At 45.7% G+C, this 21,545-nt stretch overlaps 1 protein-coding gene across 3 annotated transcripts in view; it reads right to left on the bottom strand.

Moving 5' to 3' along the window:
• Positions 1 to 21,545, bottom strand: part of S100A1 (S100 calcium binding protein A1) — a 40,332-nt gene that overhangs the window by 4,512 nt on the left and 14,275 nt on the right. For all 3 annotated transcript variants that reach the window (XM_078671458.1, XM_078671459.1, XM_078671457.1), the window contains exon 2: positions 10,543 to 10,696. In XM_078671458.1, coding sequence (XP_078527584.1) covers positions 10,543 to 10,683 — 141 coding nt within the window. In that variant the 5' untranslated portion in view covers positions 10,684 to 10,696. The remainder of the gene's footprint in view (positions 1 to 10,542; positions 10,697 to 21,545) is intronic.

Here is a 21,545-nt window from a genome sequence, read left to right as displayed (position 1 = left end):
GCACTTTTGTGCATTTTTCAAAGTTTCATGTTGCGCACACACATGCCCTAAGGGCATGTGTGTGCGCAACATATGTGCATAGATCAATTTCAGGGGGGTGCAACACGGTGTCCTTTGGACACCCCTGCACCCTTGAAATTGCATTCTCAATTTGTGATTCGCTAATTGCGATTCGCAAATTGAGAATGTCTTCCCATTCATTCCTATGGGTCTCTAGGCCCATAGGAATGAATGGGGGGGTGGGGGGGTATTCCTTAATTGTGAGTCGCAATTCAGGAATTTTAAGAAATAGCTATTTTTTGAGCGATTTCTTCTTGAATACCATTTTGCTATTCCTTATTAGCGATTCCTTATTTTTCGCTAATAAGGAATCGCAAAATGGATGCTTGATGCATCTGGGGGTAAATGTGTTAGTGATGGATGGTAAATCTGAAATGCCAATGCCAGTAAATATTTACAATAAACTGGGTACATTATTAAATTGGCTAGTTCTTATCCATGCCTATAAGCCATGAAAGATCAAAATAATCCCTATACAGATGTGTAGAAATAGATGTTAATGTACCACACGCTTGCTCATATGGAACTAAATTCCTTTGCATTGCAGTTTTCCGCATTAGAAATAAATTGTGCTCTTCAAAATATAGGCCTGGCATACACCCCATTATCACTTTATCATGAGATTTACACAAAATACCCTGGCTGCCTGCCCGTTTACGTCCACCATTGCTACAGCAAAGAAGCATACAAAAAGTGATGGGTGGAATCCGTGAATTAATCTCACCCACTATTAGTTACTCAGCTGCATTTCCAGCGCATCATTTGTTTTGCCCACCATGCCACCTCCAATGAGACGTATCCTTATGGAAACCTGCCATGGTCCTCCTCCAATAGGAACGGTCCAGCCTGAACCGCTAAGCCAGGTCTTTTAGGAACCGGAACAGAAGCAATCCAAGACTTCAGTCCCAGTTACTTTTGTTCTTCTCTGATCCCTCTCACTTCATATTTTCCGTTAATCTGCCAAATGTAGAACTTGCCATCATAATATCTATTTATTTATATAAAGTATGCCTTAGTGTATGTCTGCTTTGTATACTAACATAAATATTATATTTTGATTTGAAAATTGCCGCTAGGGGTCATAGTCGAGAAAACATTGCAACAAAACCTAATGACTGCTGTACTTACAAATCCAACAATGTATAGCTCCTGTACTTTGCATCCCAACTATTAAAGGTTCCTTTTCAGCACTTTCGAAGTAGAGTTAGGGCTACCCCATGCAAATTATTTTTGCGGATTGCTTACTGGTCTCCGAGAAAATTGCACTGGAGGACTTCAGTGCTACGTGGGTCCTTTAAATCTCCGCCATTCTATGTTATGGGTTTCCTGTTAATATTTTGAGATGAACGGTCTCCTCGTTGTAATAACGAACCATGGGGCATATTAACAAGGAACAGGGAAAATTAACACTAAGGGCGCTTAGCGTTAATTTTTTTAACGCCCGCTATCGCTGGATAATATCGCCTGGTTATCGCGTTATTAACAACGCTACCTGCCTAGGCGATAAAAAATCCAGCGATGGCGGCATTTTGGGAGGTTATCGCTGGTAATGCAGCGATAAAACTACAAGGATCGGGATATTCTTGTTGATAGCCCATGGTGGATTTAGCCATGTAATCCACCTCCCATTGGATTACACGGCTAAATCTGAAAATTAGCAGACGTAAAAAAGCAGCGTTAACTGTGGTTGGCGCTGCTTTTTTTGTCCCTAACAGGGTTAGCGTGAAGCTTGATAATAGGAAAAATGTCGCTTAGAGACATTTCTCCTAATATTTTGCTCTGGAACACCCACTTTGCATCTCATTAGAGATGCAAAGGGAAACGTAGTGAAAAAGGGTGCTAACATGCGATTTTGCATGTTAGCACCCTGTTGTTGATAGGGCGATATTTTTATCTCCGCTTCTTTGCCTTTTAAAGCCAAAAAAGCGGAGATAAAGCCCTTGTTAATATGCCCCCAACTAACTAACAGGAACTGAGGCGAGAGTGTGTGAAGACAGAGGGGTGTCAGGGCCTGGTTGCAGTGCTTCATTTGTTTAAAGAAATATTGCAAGTGTTCGACTTTTTTCTTTACTGTCCCACAGCCAGTTGTGTCGAATGGCAGGGATGATGAATAGCAAAGTTCCCTGGTATTAACGCCACCTGATTCTTCTTTCTTCCATCAGTCTAAACACCCTGTATCTTTCTTTCCCTCTTGCAGGGTTCGTTCCCCCCTTGTTCTCTACCTTTGACCATGTTTTCCCATTTCTGCCTTTCTCGCAGGTTTCAAGGCTGATGATAGAAACGAAATCCTGGTCTCCAAAATGAGTGCCAGTGCTGTCCCCCTCAGCCACCAGCACAAATTAAGCACCACGGATGAGTATTATAGTTCTAAAGGAATGAGGGCATCTGTGCTTCGGGCAAAAGTCTTTGATGCACAGAAGCTTTTTGAGAGCTGGTGAGCAAATTCCTGGCTGGAATAGGAACCAACCAGAAGCAGCGCTGGAAAAAATGTTAAATCCAGCTCTGCTGCCTGCCCCTCTGCCCCATCTTTCAGATGCGTAGCACGGGAGCCATAGGCCCTATTACAAGAGTGGAAATGAGTTTTGGAAGTGAAAGAGAGACAGAACTGCCACTGCACCTGCTGCACGATTGATAAATACACCACGTGATGTCTGTCTCTCACTTCTCTATCTCTCGCTCTATCCCCTCCACCTATGTGTCTCTTTACATGGCTATGTACGATGAGAAAATGTTCTTCCACCTTGAAGGAGCTAGATCAAGCATTTACAATGCAATAGGCCTCGCATTGACATTGTTTTGAGCTATTGGCATTGAACATGTTTTTTTTTTCGTGAAGCATTAATCAAGTAATGGTGTTGCAATTTCTTTTACCCCCTGTTGATCCCCACAAAGCTCATCAGTGACCTAAAAAGCAGTAATCAACTAAACTAGCAACACAAAACACAGATCTGTGATATGCTAAGATTGCGCTTTTGAGCAGGCACACTACCCCTAGGTTATGTGTAAGTGGACTGTCAGGCTCTTCTTTTCAGGACTCCGCCCCTCTTGACACCAGACCCTTTCAGCTGTCACACCTTGGCCCCCATTTTATGGGCTCCAGCAGTAATTTTGTTATGCTTTTTATATATAATTGGCTACGGCCAGGCCTACACATGAACATGGCTGAGAAGCTTAACTAGCAGCCTCAGGAGATACCCCTAGTCAGTGACCTCTCCTACATTTGGCACCCTGAGGCGCTCACAGGTCGGCCCCTGGGTCCCGACTGTGGGTGCATTATCCTATCACAGTTACGGCCACAACAATAATCACAGTGGGGTCCATATGATGTGCGTACAGGAAGCACTCACTGTCTGAGTGAGGCGGCAAGCAGCAGTTATGTTTCTTTGCGCGCCGCTGTTTGTGTTGCCAGTTCAGTGCCTCATTGTGTCATGCTGCAAGACTTGTCGGCTGCTCTCTGTCTGTGAGTATTATTCATGGCTGACATGTTATTCTTGATTAATGTATTAATACGTTATTTCATTTAGCAGCCTGAGCCTGCAAGCAGAGGTCACCTGCTCACCCCGAGCTTGGGCTGATCCGACACTGTAATGATTATCAGCTGAGTTGACCCTGCAGCGCCACAGGTGCCATCTGTAATGTGGCCTGGAGTCCCTTGCATCAGTAAACTAAATTAATCCAGGATGGCACCTTCCCTGTTGCTGTATGTTTTTGCTTCGACTCAGCTACTACCACCAGTGTCACTTAAGTTACAGCACTTTCAGCAGCAGGGATTTGGGCATTCTGAATGCCGGAGAATCATTGTGAATAGGCATTGGCATGGCATGTGTGCAGTTTTTCTATATTCTCCAGCGCAACAATGGGACCGCTGGTGCCTCTCAAATCGGTCGCCTGGACACACTCTTGAGTGTCAACAATTAATTATACTGTTTTGCAATAAACACGCAACATTACCGATGCCAGGGAGGACTGACTGCTACCCTGCAATGGGGTCCAGTTCTGTCCGGTCACAGTGAGTCCGAGAGCAGGTGCTGTCAGGGTGTATTTTAAAGGCACATGGCACAGCTCTTAAAACAGGAGTCTCATCACTGATTCGACTCCCTCCACAATCTGCTCTTCTCACGGTCCCTCATGTGATACAGACTTCAAGCTCATCTACACTACAGCAGCTCTGTCTGCAGCAAGTGAGTGTGACAGTGACTCACAGAGACAGTCAGTAAAAACACATCAGCAGCAGTAGAATTGTTGTAACTCAGAGACATAGGTGAGTAAAAAACTAAGGCTGCTTTAATTAAATGTTCTTGTTCGAAAGTCGGAGATTTGTCTACTGGCAGTTCACTCAGCTTGTTCTATCGCAGAGGGTTAATATCCCTTCTGCAAAGAACGCCACTCTACTATGATAGTCGCAAGACTATTTATGGGGATCGCTGTGAGTTACTGGATGCCACGTTAGTGCCCTACCATTTCTAGTGCTGTGCAGCAGTTTCAAGATCCGATGAACAATCGACTGGACAGCTAAACTTAGTTCCTCTCAACCCTTCGATCTCTTATCTTTATGGGGCCATGTGTTTCTAATAAGCGTGGAGGCGCGCACTGACCCCGACCTCTCAAAGAAAAAAATCTTGAGGAAACCAAGATTTTTTTCCTTTGAGAATCCGGGGGCAGTGCGCTCCTCCACGCTAATTAGAAACACATAGCCCCATAAAGATAAGAAAATGCTTCACGACAGCCGTAAAGCAGACAAGCCTGTCTGGATGGGCCGTCTGAAAAAGGGAAAGGGCAGCGGCTAAAAAACCCATTTCCAATGGCAGGCCACCATTTAGCATAAACGGTGATGCTAGCCAATGGAAATGAAGGGCGGGGCTATAAGCCCCTTTCTTAAAACTCCTCTCTAACTATAAGTTTCACAGAGTGAGCAGCGCATGCGCTGCAACGCTAGGCGAGACCTAAAAAGTGTCCCAGGTGCGAGCAGCGTCCATGGGCCTTCAGAATTTAGCCCTCCGGCCCGGGGAAATGAGCTACGGAGTCCAGTCTGGCCCTGGGCAAAGAGGAAAAGAAGTTATGACGGTCACGTCAGTATGTGTCATCGCGCCTGGTGTATATATTTTATTGTTTGATTAATTAAATCATTAGAATGTGTATTAAAACATTATTCAGACATTTTGCACTGCGCTGCTCCCATCGCAATCAATAAAAGTATAACAGTTACATATTAATATTTAAATAAAAGTTCCCTTCTGGAACAAGGTAGCCATTGTGTATGAACAAGTGCAAAGTGGCCTTGTATTAATAATTAAATAAAGGATCCCTTCTAAAAATGAAGTAGTCACCAAATACGAAGAGTAAAAAGTAACGCTAAGACGCATACATGTTCTAGGCCAGTGCAAAATGAAAAATGTTAAGTTGCTGAGGAGCTTAGGACTGTATTATCTAACGGTTTGTCCATAAATTGGTGAGTGGTTGATTAGAAGCTCTAGGTCGAATTAGCTTGTTCCGTGCAGTACTGCCGCAATTTTAGTGTGGGGTTCAGACTTACAGTGATCGATAACAGGATGTTCATGTTCCATCTTTTCCTCAGCCCCACAGCTTTGTGTTCTGTATTCATTAAGCAGGGTCCCACTGTTATTAAAGAAGCACAGTCTTTCAGTATGAAACAAGTATTCTGTGTTGCACATGGAGTAACACTAGTAAGGCGGAAGCCCCAAGGTGTGCTGTAGACTTTGAAGGGTAATTCGATGTTGTGAAATTGAGATAGGAGTCGATGAGTCACCCAATCAGAGGACTAGAATGCGGCAAAGGCAACTTCAATAATGTACCGTAGTTGTGTCCACCAGTGACTGTTTCCTCATTTTGGCAACAGAACCTGACGAGTGATCAGTGGCTGCTTGAACTTACGATATACAAGATGAACAAAAAATCGTGAAACTGATATTTAGGGACGTGCTCTCCGGGTTCAGCGCTGCAATGATGCCCTGCCTGAAGGACCGGACTCCCAGTTTGTTCCACTCAGACCTCAGTTTTGATCTACACAGGTTCATCAGTGCTGGGCAGATGCATATGACGTGCTCTAAAGATTTGAATGATTCCCACCAACCCCTACACACGAGCTCATCTGATGCGCGCCACCACGGGGGTAGATGTTTCAAAAGGTGCCACTCGCCCAGTCTAAGTGCTAATAATCTCTGTTTTAGGTGCAGGGAATATGTGAAAGCAAGGTATGGCAATGGAGAGGCCTGCTGGTGAGAGTTGATTACTGCCCATGCGTTCTTGCGTTTGACAAGGATAGCCCTGTCAGATGCATAGGAGCACAGTTGATAGGCTTGTTGATGCTTAATTTGAACGCTCTTTTACTTGGATTAAGGTTCCACCGTTCACTTAATGATAGTTTCTGCGTCAAAGAACCGACTGTGTGTCCCACCAGGGTTGTTGGAGATGATGTCTGACCATAGCAGGGACTCGAGGGAACCAGCTATGGCCTGCCTTGACTTATGGCAAAGAAAGTTTAAGGTTAAGGAAAGCTCCCGCACTTTGCATTTCATAGTTAAGGGGGCCTAGCTCTAATCAAATCTGGTCTGCGGACGAGGTTTTTGGCAACTGAAGCATCCTTTTGTAGATCTTTGTCACATGTTGGTTTAGTTCGGTGCTGAGATTGCCCACAGAGATTTTGTAGCCGTATAACAAGGTGGGGCCTATTTTAGCTCGCATAACTTCCAACATTTGAAGTAGGATTGGGCCTGTCAGCTTTTTGGAATGTTTAACCCTTTAAATGCGGATCAAATATTCCCGCAGTGTGGGAAAAATTGACGCGTGCGCAAATCAGATGGCTCCCGGCTGTCCGACGCACACGCCACCCGTGTTATCAGACGGCTTGGGGCCGTCTAACGCATCCAAAGGGTTAAAGAGACTGACTTGAAGAGCTGTGTCTTTTATAGCAATTTCGCTGCAATGCTTGACACGGGTGCCCCTAGAGTCGACGTTGATCCCCAGAGTAATCACGAACATTACGTTTCTTGTCCTATGATTCTCATCTACTAATCATTTTAGTCTAATTTGTTCAATGGAAGCAAAGCAAGATGACATCATCAAGGATGCATTAGGTCACCACACATAAGCCCACCACTGAAACATGGTATCCATGGTGACGTGAAATGAGGTGACTACTCCATGTGGTTGGAGCGCTCAGGGATTTCCCGCCAGCACAACAACTGGACTGCAACCTTTCTGTTTCATATAAGGGCCCCCGGTGATGTTTTTATTGAGGGCTGGTAAAGAAAAAGTGAGCAATTATATGTACAAGTTTGGCCTCCGTGTCTTCCCTGTTAAGAAGAAGGGCGTACAGCAAAATATGTCTCGAAGTTATGTAAAGGTACAAATGTGTAATTTAAAAATACCAAAGCATCTCACCTGCCCACTGCCCGTAGGCATTATGAAACCAGCTCGCCGGGCTGTTCCAGGATGAATGAGGAATGCAGACAGTATTTCCTGCCCGTCAACCCCTCAGGTAAACAGCTACAAATTTCTAGAAAAGGCACCCGTGTTTTCCAGCCGCAAAGGCACACCCATTGCAGTGCATTAACTCAAATCATGTCCTACAAAGCGCGGTGAAGACCACCTAAAATTACTCTTAGCTAGCCACCAACACAGGGCCTGATTTAGATCTTGGTGGGCGGCTTACTCTGTCACAACGGTGATGATATCCTGTCCGCCGAAATTTAAATCCCATTATATCCTATAGGATTTATATTTTGGAGGACAGGATATCTGTCACCGTTGTGACGGAGTAACCCGTCCGCCAAGATCCAAATTAGGCCCATAATGTTCATGAGTTGAGCCAAGCTGTGTTTCTTGAAAGGGGGAGATAACCTGTTCCACCTATACTATAGTATACCCAGGGCCGTTTGACCAATCCCACCAGGGGTGGCTCCTCTGGCTCAGAGCCAGTAGCTGCAAAATAAAACAATATTTTATCATTGTTTTATGTTTCAGCTGCAGGCTCGGCCAGCTTATATAGGGAGGGGCCCGCCTGGGCCATGGGAGGGGAGGAGGGGGACTGGTTGAGGCACTTCTAAGTGTGCATGTATGTTTGGCCGACAGTCTTAGGGCGGCCAAACACACATGCGCACTTAGGTTTCTCCAACCCGGCTGTACTGCACAGCCGGTTTAGAGAAACAGCACAGGCTCCCTATGCCTGTGCGAGCGGTAAACCAGCCCGCTCAGGCTAATCCCTGTGCTGCTCTCATAGCATGAGAGCAGCGCGGGGATTGCACAGGGTGTCTTTGATGCTGTCTCAGTGTCTGCTGGGACCAGAGGGGATGTATGATGTAACAACGCGATCATTTAGATCGCGGAACGTTGCATCGCAGTTTCTACAACGCAAGTTGTTACAATGACTTGCGCTGTAGGGCGCTGGATTTAGGAATAGTATGATTTACTATTCCAACTCCAGCCTACGTACAGCAGGGAAGGTGTTGGAATAGTAAATGACACTATTCCTGAGTCTAGAGCGCCCTCCAGTGCAAGTCGTGGTAACGACTTGAGGTGTAAAAGCAGCGATCTAAATGTACTGCGGTGTTTTGACCGTGTTGTTAAGGTCGGTTCCCACCAGAGGTATCTTTCAGCTTAAGGTAGGTCTCCTTTTAAAAATGATTATTAAACCTCCCCCTCAGCGCTCCCCCTCCAACGCTCCCTTTGCGCCCCCTCCACCCGGCCCACCACTTTTTGTTTGTGGTGGCCGCCTCTTAATCCCACCAACTTTGCTGGCCCTGGAGCAGAGCATCTCTAGCCATGATTTTAAAGGGGGCAAATATTGGGCCAAAGATACATCTGGTGGGGCCACCTAAAATGGTGAAGTCCTGAGCATTCTTAACATGCAAATGATTTTTAATTATCCACGCAACACGGGCATGCCCATCATTAGTAAGGTGAGGCCAGATAACTCCAAGACCACAATGCTCCAGTCCTGGGCTTTTATATCACAACATAATACCCTGCGGATGTTGTGGTCTTAATCTCGTGAACAACCACAACTGGAGTATACCACCTGACTGCATGTGGTCGTGAAAGAAAATCTCAGGTCTGGACCATTGAGTCTTTTGGGACATTGGGCTCTTTAATAATCATATAATGAATGCACTAAAGTTGGTATGGGGAAGTGACGTAGACAGAACTTGAAGCCTTGAGGTCAAACATGAAAACATTAAAAAGGGCCAAATCCTAATTTTAAAAAACCCAGCAGCACCTGCGAAGTGCGGAGGCAGCATTGTTTTAAATTCTGAAGCCCGCACATGCACCTCTACATTTCATCATTTCACGATCACTTTACTTCTTCTGTCCCATGTATCTCTTCACTGTCACATCTCGCTATATCATGTACAACCATACACTGCCATATATCTGCAGAGCCCCTACTTCCCTTCATTGACTTTTCTTTCCACAGCCCTAGTATTGCTCCAGGTTCCCATAATTTTTCCAGAGCCCCCTCATCTTAACTCTGTCACATCTCTCTTAAGTCCATGAATCTCTGCACTTTCCCTTCTCTCCACAGCCCCAGCATCTGTTGACTGTCCCATTTGTCCACATTCTTAGCATCTCCTCACTGCCCTATCTTTCTGCAGACTCTGCACCTCTTCCCTGACACACCTGTCTACAGCTCACATAGTTACAGATTAGTGAACAGAGGCGCGGAGATAGTACAATTTGCCCACTGCTAACAGTTTGTTGAAGTAGGAAGGTGCCGTACTATTTGCTCCAAAGGCAATAATTTGGCCACCAAATTACATTTTGATGAACAGAACTAGAGACCGGGTACTCCACCACACCAAGGGACAACAGTCAGAGATTCCTCCATTAACATTCCTTTTTTTTTTAAGCATCCACTGAAATGGTTGTATGTCAGAATATTGAAAACAGAAATATGAACTAACATTAATATCATGTTAACACCTATTCGGCCAATACCTGGTGTGATCCACTCTATCCTTCACTTCCTTTACGCACTGGAGAGTTTGCTAAATATTTGACCCATGTTTCATATTTAGATTCAATATAATTTACAAAAATATTGTTGAATTGGGTTTACAGATTAGAGTGATAATTTTTTTAGTCGATATTTAGAACACAATGTTTATGCCAGATGGTATTCTAACAATTTTATCGTATCATACCCACAAAACTGAATCAGACTCCGGTATGTGATGGAAAGGTGTGGTAAGTTCTGTCCCAGGCTACTGAAAGGCACAACCATCTGGGAGAGGTGTCCCGCAGCGGCCAGAGTGGCCGAATCGGGAGCGCAGGGCTAACGGTTCGATCGCCGGCGGCAGCTCAGCTCAGCATCATGTGACTCTGGGCAATGGCACACTCAATCTCCCCGACGGGACCCAGCGCCTTAGCAGAATTGCTGTTATACAAATGTTATTTCACAGTAACAATAACATGGGCTAGGTGCACAATGGCTTAGCACCAATGAACTCCAAGGGCATGGCATACCTCAAGGAACCCTCCCAGCTCATGGTGAATCAGGTCCTTCAGCTCTTTCTTGCTTAACTTGTACTTGTCGCCTTCGCGGCCGGAGTACTTGTGGAAGACGGTGATCATTGCCTGCATGGCATCCTCCAGTTGTGAAGTCATCGTTCCTTCGGATCTAACAGCAGCAAAGTGAGAGAATTATTTATTTATTTGTGTGGTTTCATGCAGTGCAAGCTAGGCAACCCCAGTGTCAACGGACTTTAAGGAAAAATTGGTAAAAGACTGCAAGGAGTAGAATAAGATAACGCGTAGGACACCGTAATGTGGGATACACTACAACTGAAAACAACACAAACAAACCAAAGCAAGGAGCCAAAAAAGATAAATACAAATCAGGAGAATGTACAGCAAAACTAGGGGTGAATATCAAACAGTGGATCCGCACAAGTTATATGATATGAGAAGTTACAACATTCTCTAAAGAGCACACTTTTGCTTAAGATATACCGAAACATTAACGAGCTGCATGTTATTTAGACTAAAGATGGAGTGGGAGCAGGAGACTTTTCAAAAAGTGGAGTTCATGGGGCACTCAACACCTGACCATGCCTGGGGCATGATTCTTATTCAAGAAGTAAAGTCACTCATGACACTATCACTTGTTTTGAGGCGGACATAGAAGGTTTTGCGTGACTCTAATTTTCCCATAAGCAAAAGTTACTCGTCACCAGTTACACTGTTATGGGACCTTACTTATATTGATAACCCTTATAAATAGGTTCTCTGTCATCAGGCATGGCATCTTAGGTACGGATTGTATTACATACTATGTATGTAAGAAGGATCCTTAAAGATAATCAATAAGCGACTTCCATAACATAAGCTTTAAAGTGAGGGCGCTTCCTGAGATGATAACCTTTACACTTGTCATCCCTGCCTTCCAGGGTGCTCTATGCTCTACCCCATGACACCACAACTCCTCTGCTCTGATCACTTTGGAGAAACATGACAAAAACACCTATTTGATCAAAACCTGGTGTGATCTAAATGTTTGACCCATGTTTCATATTTAGATGCAATGTAATTTTCAAAGCATATAACGTAGGAGGAGGTGCTCCGTAAGTGCACTATATAAAAAATCAAGGATTACGTTGCTAGAATGTAAGAATCTAATACAGATCGTATTCTTACTAATTAAAATTGTTACTTACCTTTGCAGTGTAGGTGTCTTCTATTGACTAATATCCTTTAGACTTGATTTGCAAACAGGGACTCTCTCTCAACACAGGTGTTTGCCCCACGGTAATGACCTCTTTCTTGTATTTATTTTAACGGGGGCAGTGCTTGAAAGGGGCATGTACTGCCCGGTACCGAGTACCTGCACTTCTTTAATTTGAATGGAAGAGTACCTGCACTTCTCAACACTGCTCAAATGCTTTTAATGGGAGAGTACCTGCACTTCTCCACACTGGTCCAGTGCTTCTAATGGGAGAGTACCTTCATTTCTCCACACTGCTCCAGTGCTTTTAATGGAATAGTACGGACGCTTCTCAGGAGCAAACAGGTACTCCAAGGAGTGAGTTCCTGCACGTCTATACTTCCATTTAAAGCACTGACCATGGGTGCCCCCATTGTACCACCGATCCCCTTGCCAACCTGTTGACAGGCATTTCGCCACTTCCAGCTGCAGCGCTCTTAAATCATGGGCTGCAGTGCAGGCGGAGAAAGTAAGAAAGAACGCGGCCCCAAGTCCGCATTAACCCTCGGCATAGTTTGCTTAGAGCACTACGCGTAACTACGCGAAGTGTACTTTGCACTACGCAAGCGATGCGTAGCTATGCGAACTGCACAGTGCCGGATGCTTGTCCGCACTGTGCAATCATTGCAAACAGCATCTTGCACAGTGCAAGCGGTTGTTTTCTGCCGCTCAAGTAGATTTGTACTCGAGCGGCAGCTTTCTCAACGCGGACTGGTAGTTTCTCATTGCGAACGGTCACGAGCATACGCGACCACTCGCAATGAGAAACCTGACCTCAACGCGTTGAGAATCTCGTCCGGAGGTTTATTTTCCACACTTGCGATGGCAACTTGATGTTGTTGATCGCGAACGAGGAAAAAGTCTCGCCGGAATGTTGATTTTGCTCGCTAAAGAAATATCCGAAACTCGACATCCGAATTGGAAACCACCCAGCAAAATTCGTCCTTGACTCAGGTGCCTCGCTAAACTACATCTGTGCCTTAGAACATCAAAGCATGAAGCCACGTCCCGCGCTGGAACCGGCCGCGGTGAGAATATTCACGTGGATGTCCCGGAAACCATTGCCATGCCTCGGCCGATTCCACACCACCCTATCATACAGGGACCGAGCAATTCCAGCATACATCCATGTTGTAGAAGGTCCAGACGTAGCTGACTGCCTACTCAGTTTGCCAACGGCGGAACGGCTCAGACTGGTAGAACTTCTCTACATGACCGAAGACACTCCAGACATCGTTGCGAAGTTCCCCAACCTCTTTAAAGGACTTGGAAAGTTGAACCACTTCAAGGTCAAACTACACATAGACGAACGAGTAATGCCAGTAGCACAACACCATCGGAAAGTACCCTTCCATCTGCAACAAGCAGTCGACGATGAACTGCAAGAACTACTCAGGACTGACATCATTGAACGCACGTCCGGCCCTACCCCGTGGATATCACCCGTGGTAGTCGTTCCCAAAAAGGGGCAGAACAACAAAGTGCGCCTATGTGTGGACATGCGTGCAGCCAACGTAGCCATCGAGCGAGAACGTCACCCTGGCCCACACATCAGTGACATGATTGCCCGTCTCAATGGAGCCACCATGTTCTCAAAGCTGGATCTCAATAAGGGCTACCACCAGCTTGAACTTCATGAAAGATCTCGCTACATCACCACATTTACAACACACCAAGGCCTATTTCGCTACAAACGCCTAAACTTTGGCATATCATCTGCCGCCGAAATCTTCCAGGAAACAATCAGGCGTGTGATCCAAGGAATACCAAACACCTTTAACTACAGTGATGACCTACTGGTGTATGGCAAAGACCAAACTGAACATGACACTGCCCTTGATAGAGTTTGCCATGCCCTACTCAGTGCAAACCTAACCCTGAACGCTGCCAAATGTGAATTTCACAAATCGAACCTGAAATTCTATGGTCACATATTCTCTAAAGATGGCATGACTCCAGATCCGGAAAAAGTCTCGGCCCTTGCAGACACACCAATCCCACAAGATGTGAGCGACCTTCGCTCTTTCCTAGGCATGGCGAGCTACTGCGCCCGTTACATTCAGGACTTTGCCACACTCAGTCACCCTCTGCGAGAACTCACCCGCCAAGGTCAGCCATTCGAATGGACAGATGCATGCCATCACTCCTTCCAAAAGATCAAGAAAGCTGTCAGTTCCGCGATCAACCTAGCCTACTTTGATGCCCAAAAACGTACGGAACTCACCGTGGACGCCAGCCCGGTCGGACTTGGTGCCATTCTCGCCCAATACACGGAGGACTCCGACCAGCGCCACATCATCGCGTACGCCAGTCGCAGCCTCACTGATACCGAGACCCGGTACTCTCAACCAGAGAAGGAAAGCCTGGCTGTGGTCTGGGCGTGTGAGCACTTCCACCTTTTTGTCTATGGCAAACATTTCACTATCGTCACGGACCACCAAGCCCTCATCACCATCTTCGGCAACCCTAAGGCCAAGATGCCTCCCCGCATCGAGCGATGAGGTCTCCGTCTTCAGGACAACATTTACACCATTGTCCACAAGCCTGGGAAATCGGAGAATCCTGCCGACTATATGTCTCGTCACCCCATAGCCACGACTGCTGCTCCGCCATCTGTTGCGGAAGAATACCTGCACTTTGTCATCGATGCGGCGTGTCCCCCCACTGTCCCGCTGGCAGCCATTCAGGAAGCATCCGTCCAAGACCCAACCCTTCAGGCTGTGTCCGAACGCATTCACAAGAACTCGTGGCGCCATGTACCGGATGATCACAGTCCACAATCTTGTGAGCTCATTGCGTTTAAACATGTGCAGGACGAACTCTCCATCAGCAGTGAAGGTCTAATTCTGAGAGGGGGGAGGATCGTCATCAATCTCGCCCATGAAGGCCACCGAGGGATAAGTGCCACCAAGAAGGCGTTACGGGAACGTGTCTGGTTCCCGACATTAGATCACATGGTGGAGGCCACTCTCAAGGACTGCATATCATGCCAATTGGTAAGCCGAGACGAGCCCCCAGCTCCACTACAGATGTCGGAACTGCCTGAAGGAGTGTGGCAACAAGTTGCTGTAGATTTCTTTGGACCCCTGAAATCAAGTCAGTACATCATTGTCATTATGGACGAATACTCCCGTTTCCCCTTTGCACACCTCATACCTTCCACCAAAGCCACCGCGGTAATCCCAATACTTGATGAGTCATTTGCAGCATGGGGCATTCCCCTACGTGTCAAATCGGACAATGGGCCCCCATTCAACGGCCATGAATTTGCTGATTTTGCAAAGCATCTTGATTTCAAACATCAAAAGATCACACCACTATGGCCTCAAGCCAACGGCATGGTGGAAAGGTTTATGGGAACTTTGAAGAAAGCAATACAACAAGCAGAACTGGCCCACAGAGACATTCAACAAGCACTGAACGAAGTGCTGAGAGCCTACCGCACCACGCCTCATAACACCATAGACCAATGTCCAGCTACTCTCATGCTAGGAAGAGTCCCACGCACTCGACTGCCCACCATAGGCAGCGCGAGTCAGTCTCGATCTCCGAACATTGATCATGAAACACTTGTTAATATCGATCAGGAAAAGAAACTGAAAATGAAGACATATGCTGATCAGCGCAGGCATGCGAAACACACCGATATCCGAGAAGGAGACTGGGTAGTAGTCCGACGAGATCGAGGAACAAAAGCAGATAGCCGCTACCTTGCTCATCCTCTAAAGGTCAGCCGCCGAAAAGGAACCATGATCACGGCACAAGGTGATCACAAGAGAATTACACGAAACGTGTCACACTTCAAGAAGTGCAATCCCCAAGGGACAAACGATCGCCACCCCTGGGAATCGTCCACTGACTCTGAAAGCCAAAGCAGAAGCAGTGACCGTAGCCATTCCAGTCCAGCGAGACAGGAACCTCCCACATACCACTGAAGCACTTCAGAACCATCTGAGAGACCCCGACGACAAACTCGACGGCCGGAACGCCTCATCGAGATAATCTGAGACACAGTAAGACTTTGTACAAAAGGGGGAGATGTCATAACGTGATTGCCTGACCCTGTATGTGACAGGACAGGCAAGGGCGGAAAGGGCGTGGGAGGAAGAGGAAGTGAGGGGAGGAAAAGTTAGTTAGGAGGTATACACGGTGAAATAAAGACGTGTCCAACCTACCTCCTCGGCTCCGGTGTTTTCTTTGGGTGAGAAGCGACAGTCGCCAACTTGACGTTGAGGACCGCGAGCAAGCAAAAAATGCCAGCTACGCTACGCTGCACGCTTTTGCACTGTACTACGTGCAATTCGCGTAGTGCGTAGTAGCGCAAACTATGCATGCTCCGCAAGCGTAGTGTAGTACTACGCCCAGGGTTAGTCCGCATACCTTTAGAATTGTATTCTCCGCACAAGGAATGGCATTTGTCATAAGTCTGAATAAAAATAATGATTACAGTCACAACAACAGTCCCAAGAGAAGAACATGTAGCCAACATTTCTGGGTTCTCTTTTCTTGTGGATTTCTTTTTTTTTGCAGCATCGCCTCCATCCTAATAACATTAGTTGCAATTTTCAGGGATTGCTATAAAAGCAGATTACAGTGTACAAAGGAGGAACATAGTTCTATTTTGGGAAGGGGTGAGTACAGGGGTGTGCTTGGCTTGATTCCAAACCGAGGCACCCAAGTAACCTTGGCAAGTATGAGATTTATCTTTGTAATGATGCAGACTGGTTAAAGAGATGGATTGCTTCACCAAGAACATTATAGTAATAGCTCAGTGATTAAAAAGTGTGGACTTGTGTATTTCCATCGCATATTATGTTGTTGGTTGACTCATTCTGACATGAACACCTACCTGACTCACACTACACGTTCCTAATGAAGCTCTGCAGCCGAAACATGACTGTGGTTACCATACCTGCCAACTCACACTGCGAACTTGTGACACACGATATCGGTTCCCATCACATGGTTTACCGGTGAGGAGTCGATATCACACGGTGACAGGGAAAACAAGCTGAAAGGCACTGTAAATAGTAGTTTTCCAGCTCGTATTCCGAGGCTTTGAATTGCTGTGGTCCATTAAGGGGAGTGAAAACACCCTGGGGACATCCAGCCTCCGCAAGCTTTTTTTTTGGGGGGGGGGGAGTAGAGGGCTTGGGAGTGGGGTTCAAAAGTGCCTCGTAGATACTTCTCAGCATGAGGCACCGCCCCCTACAAGGCCCCACCCCTCCTCACACGGTGAGATTGTTTTTCAAGTTGGCATGTATGGGTTGCATATAATCTCATGAAGAGGAGGCGGGCCCAAGGTAAACCTGGACAAGTCCTTATGGTGCAGTGACAGAGCACCTTGTACATGGTTAGCAGGTGGGAAACGCCCATTGGACCGAAAGGGCTTCAGCATACTCCCCATCAGCTGGCGTAGCCTGGGTTGGCTAGGTTGCGCCTGCCGCCTGGTAGATCAACCTCAGTCGAAGCATGCTGCTCACGTTTCTGAACCCATTTGCAGCCGGATAGCCGGGCCTTTTCTTTTTCTGTTTTTAGGTCGAGCCTAGCGGCATCGCGCATGTGCTGCTCGTTCTGCGAGGCATGCTGTGATAGAGTATGTAGTGGAAGCCCTGCCCTCCCTCCGCCCATATTTGTCATTGGCTTGTGTCATTGTACTTCTTGAAATTCTGGCTTCTGGATCGTAAAAAGGCTTGTTGGTCCTTCCTTGGTACCGCCTTGTCTCCTTTAGTTACCGCCCATGATGAGTGGACCTTTTACTTGGCTTGTTACACAGTCTGCCTTATAAGTGGGTGAGCACTATTTTATTCATTGACACTGGGGACAATGGCGGCTGTTTTTTCTGTATCTGCATGCTGATCGCGGCGCCTGCTTCAGGGACACCGCGCTCTCTCTCGTTTTTTTACTTTTATAATAATTGCGGCACTCGTTTCAGGAACATCACGCTGAACCAGGAGCAGCTTTGGCTTCTTTGCTGCCTACTCTCTCCCCTCAGCCAGTCCGCACTAGCCTCCTCTTTTGGCACCCTCCTTCCCGTGCATGAGGGGGCAGAGCTTAGGGGCAATCTTAGCGAGTGAAAAGAAGCCTTTGCAATGCTATAGGTCTTGCATTTACGCGAGTTTGAGCTATTGTAATTGTAAATGAAAATGCCTTTTATTTATGTTTTGGTTTTTAAGGCATAAATAAAAGGCATTGTCATTTACAATGCCAAAAGCTTAAACTCGCGTAAATGCTTGTTTTACTTATTGCTTCGCCTTCTTGGGTGAGACCCCAGCCTCCAAGCTCTGTCTGGCTTATTGGTTCACCGATTATCAGGGATCATTTTGTGGTCTTAGCTGCTTGGGGTCCCAAAACGGGGGGTATTACCTCTGCTATTGTCACATTAACATTCATTCCCTTTGGCAGCACCATTTTAACTGAGTTGCCTTCCTGGTGCTACATTTGTTTATCTATTCTTTTTAAAATAGTTTCACAAATCTCTTGAAAGGGCTACCAATCTAATTATAGTTACCGTGAATAACATTTCCTGTTGCTTAGTGCAAGAACACTCTCTAAGACTCTTCTCCCAAGATTATGCCTTTGTTTTCCTCCATACTTTTGTAACGTTTTTTACGAGGCCCCAGGAGAAATTTGTGTTACGCCAGTGTAATGTGTAATTTCGCATTATGCTTAGTCTTCGAAATTCCCCAAATTACCCAATCTCGTGAAATTACACACACTTTCCTGGGAAAATATAGCATAAGCACACAGACAACATGAACACCCAGAATACGAACATTGCATTTTGCCCTTCAATATAGCACCAAATGCTTGTTTTGCATTTTGTGTAATTTCGCTTTAATTTCCGAAATTTAATGAAATTACACAAAAGCAAATTATGCGAATTTCACACAACATTACTTCAGTAGTTACTGTTCAAAAAATTAAGTGCCAAAGCCCAACGTATTTCACATGGGCAATGCAGTTGGTGCAACCCCCATGCCAATTTAAACTTCAGGTATAAATCCAAGTTTTATAATTTTTTAAGATAAAGTTAACAATTAAATGCTCCACTAATGAACTGTGTTTATAAATTGCACACACAGTGCCACCATGTGGTGGATTCTCAGTTGGTGCTGGTGTTGACAAATAAGTGCTGATGGCAAGCACTTGAAAACACCAGAAGAAATTATGCACTGTCCTACTTTTTACACCTCTGACTATATTTGTTAGATGAAATCATTTACTCAGCTGGTGCCCCAATTAGTCTAGATTGATAATAACAAATTTATTCATCATGTACTACTATCGAAGGATTGCCATTGACTAATTGTGAACATAGGCTCACAATTATCCATCAGGGCAGATTCACACAACTATTGTGCAACACGGTGCAAAAACAAGATGGTGATCTTGCCTGTGCAGGGAAGAGAAAGCAGAGCAAAGACATATTTACTAAATATGGCCTACCGCTACTGTCTTACCCTGCACTGAAACTCTTTAACCCCTCCCATGCTCGTGACGGAACCGCTTCGTCACGAGCCTCGGGTGGGCTGTGCTGGTGACGGAGCGGTTCCGTCACGGCCCGGCCGCAGCGCCTGCGCGGCGCTTATTACGCGCCTGCGTGGCACGTTCTATTGAGCGGGCGGGGCCGTGACGGAACCGCTCCGTCACAAGCACAACTCACCCCAGGCTCGTGACGGAGCGGTTCCGTCACGAGCTTGCGAGCGCCGCGCGCCCCCCTCCCCCCTAGCGCTGCGGCGGAATCGCCGCTGCAGCGAAGGGGTTAAGGCCCCCTAGCACCAGGCACAAAACATTGCACCGTCGTGCAAAGATCTGTGCATGTTGTCTAGTGTAGTTTTTTTCATTACACGATGACCATGCTAGTACAAAATACTATTGCTGAACAGACTTTAAAACATTTCCCACCTGGGACGTGTGCTATACAGTGCAGCACACATGCAATGTGTGAAATGTTAGGAGAAATAAAAACAGTTCTCCTTCTTCGCGCCTGCCTCATGGAAGAGTTATTTTTTGGATGCAAAGCCCTAACAATTTTAGTAGAGAGGACTTAGCATTAAAAACTATGGGTAGTAGTGCTGGGATACCCAAGTTCCACCCATGGAATACCCTCTTAATACAAGGGAGTGCAAAGCAATATTTGCAGGTAAAAAGTTGTTTGATGGAAATGAAATACCACATCAAAACCAAAACTTTGTGCCACGTTGAGTCACTTAACGTGACTTTGCAGCAGTGCAAAGTCTTGATAAACCTGTTCGATACATTTTATGTGTAGCATTTATATATAAAAAAGCTGTGATTGTGCAGATTATTCTTTGGTCTACTACAAAGAGTTGCAAGAATTCTTTGTAGCACAGTCTTCCTTAAGAGTGCCACTTCCATTATAGAAAGTTGAGGCTCAGATATGTCCACAAAGGTACTCCCGGCCCTTCCCCTCGCCAAGAAGAAACTCAAGAGCCTTCCCTACTTGGAATACCTACTTTTCATCTTGGTAATAGAGATACCAAACGGCACTAGACTAAGGGAACATTCAGTTGCTTCTGAATCCATGTATTCTTTTGGAGCCAATGAAAATGCAGTGGAAGAGAGTGAACTATTTTATTGAGTTTATTCAACATAACATGTGTGTGCTATTTTGCACTGTTTTTGGTTAATGTTCTTTAAATTCAGAGACTAAAATCCTTTATAATCAAAGGTTTGCCACAACTTTGTGAAAACATATACTATGGCTCTTAGATTATTTCCGCAAAAGAAGCATTGTAAGATCGAGAGAGAGAGAAAGAGAAAGAGAGCGAGAGAGAGAGACCCAGAGAGAGAGCCGAATCCTAGCAGTATTTTGAAGCACAAAAAAAGTTAACATCGATATTGGGTGCCTTCTTTATGTAGCGTACTCAAAGGGGAGGGTTTTCCGTGGATAGGAAGAAGTGGCGCGCTGCTAAATTTGCATATGTGTGAAGAAGAAGTTCGAAAAATGTTGGTGCTAACCAGGTAGGGGAGACCCCTATAACCCCTATGTGAGTGTAGGAACACCTACACCAAAATTGTACTCAAGTCCTGGGCACGCATACAGTGGTGTGTTACAAAACAATCGTGTTACGTAAGTCCATATGAAAGTTCCGTATTCAAAAAAGTTCGCACAAGAGTTGTTCTTTGTTCATTTTCATTTAACTCGTGTAGACAGTAATCAGCACAAAAACAACCAGCCAACACGTGTTTAGTCTAGGAGAGTACTCCCATGACTTCTTCAGGGCTGGAAATGATGCAATACATGGTGTAAGTCGTAGCATGATAAGGTGACTGTGTAATAAGTGCTACATAAAGTTTCTAAAATGTGCACGAATACATTGGTCCATGTTTCACTCCCTTTTCAATCACTATGTGTATCTGGCGCTTACTGAGTCACTCCACACTGCGCCATATTTTGTATTTATTTAACATAGGTGCGAATATCTTCTTGTCACATATGATATGGTCCGCAATTTTTAAGGGTTTCCACGTGCTTTGGAGGCCACACACCAATGTCACCTGCATTCTGAGAATGTTAGAAGAGCTTTTTATTTTAGAAACTTTATGTATTCCAATCCCAATCCAACCCTGCTACCAATTGTTTCATCTCTCACCCTCACATGTGCAGGGTAGCAATCTGGCTAGGGTCTGAACTATGACCGTTCTCCAGTCTGGAGAACCCCTCCACAGTGGGGCATGACGCACAATGGGGGATAAATGCATCAACAGTGTCCCTTTCTCCATCCACTCACAACATCTA

The sequence above is a fragment of the Lissotriton helveticus genome, chromosome 12 (assembly GCF_964261635.1).
Source record: "Lissotriton helveticus chromosome 12, aLisHel1.1, whole genome shotgun sequence".
NCBI lineage: Eukaryota > Metazoa > Chordata > Amphibia > Caudata > Salamandridae > Lissotriton > Lissotriton helveticus.
The sequence above is the reverse complement of the archived record's forward strand: the minus strand, read 5'-3'. Positions and strand labels throughout refer to the sequence as shown.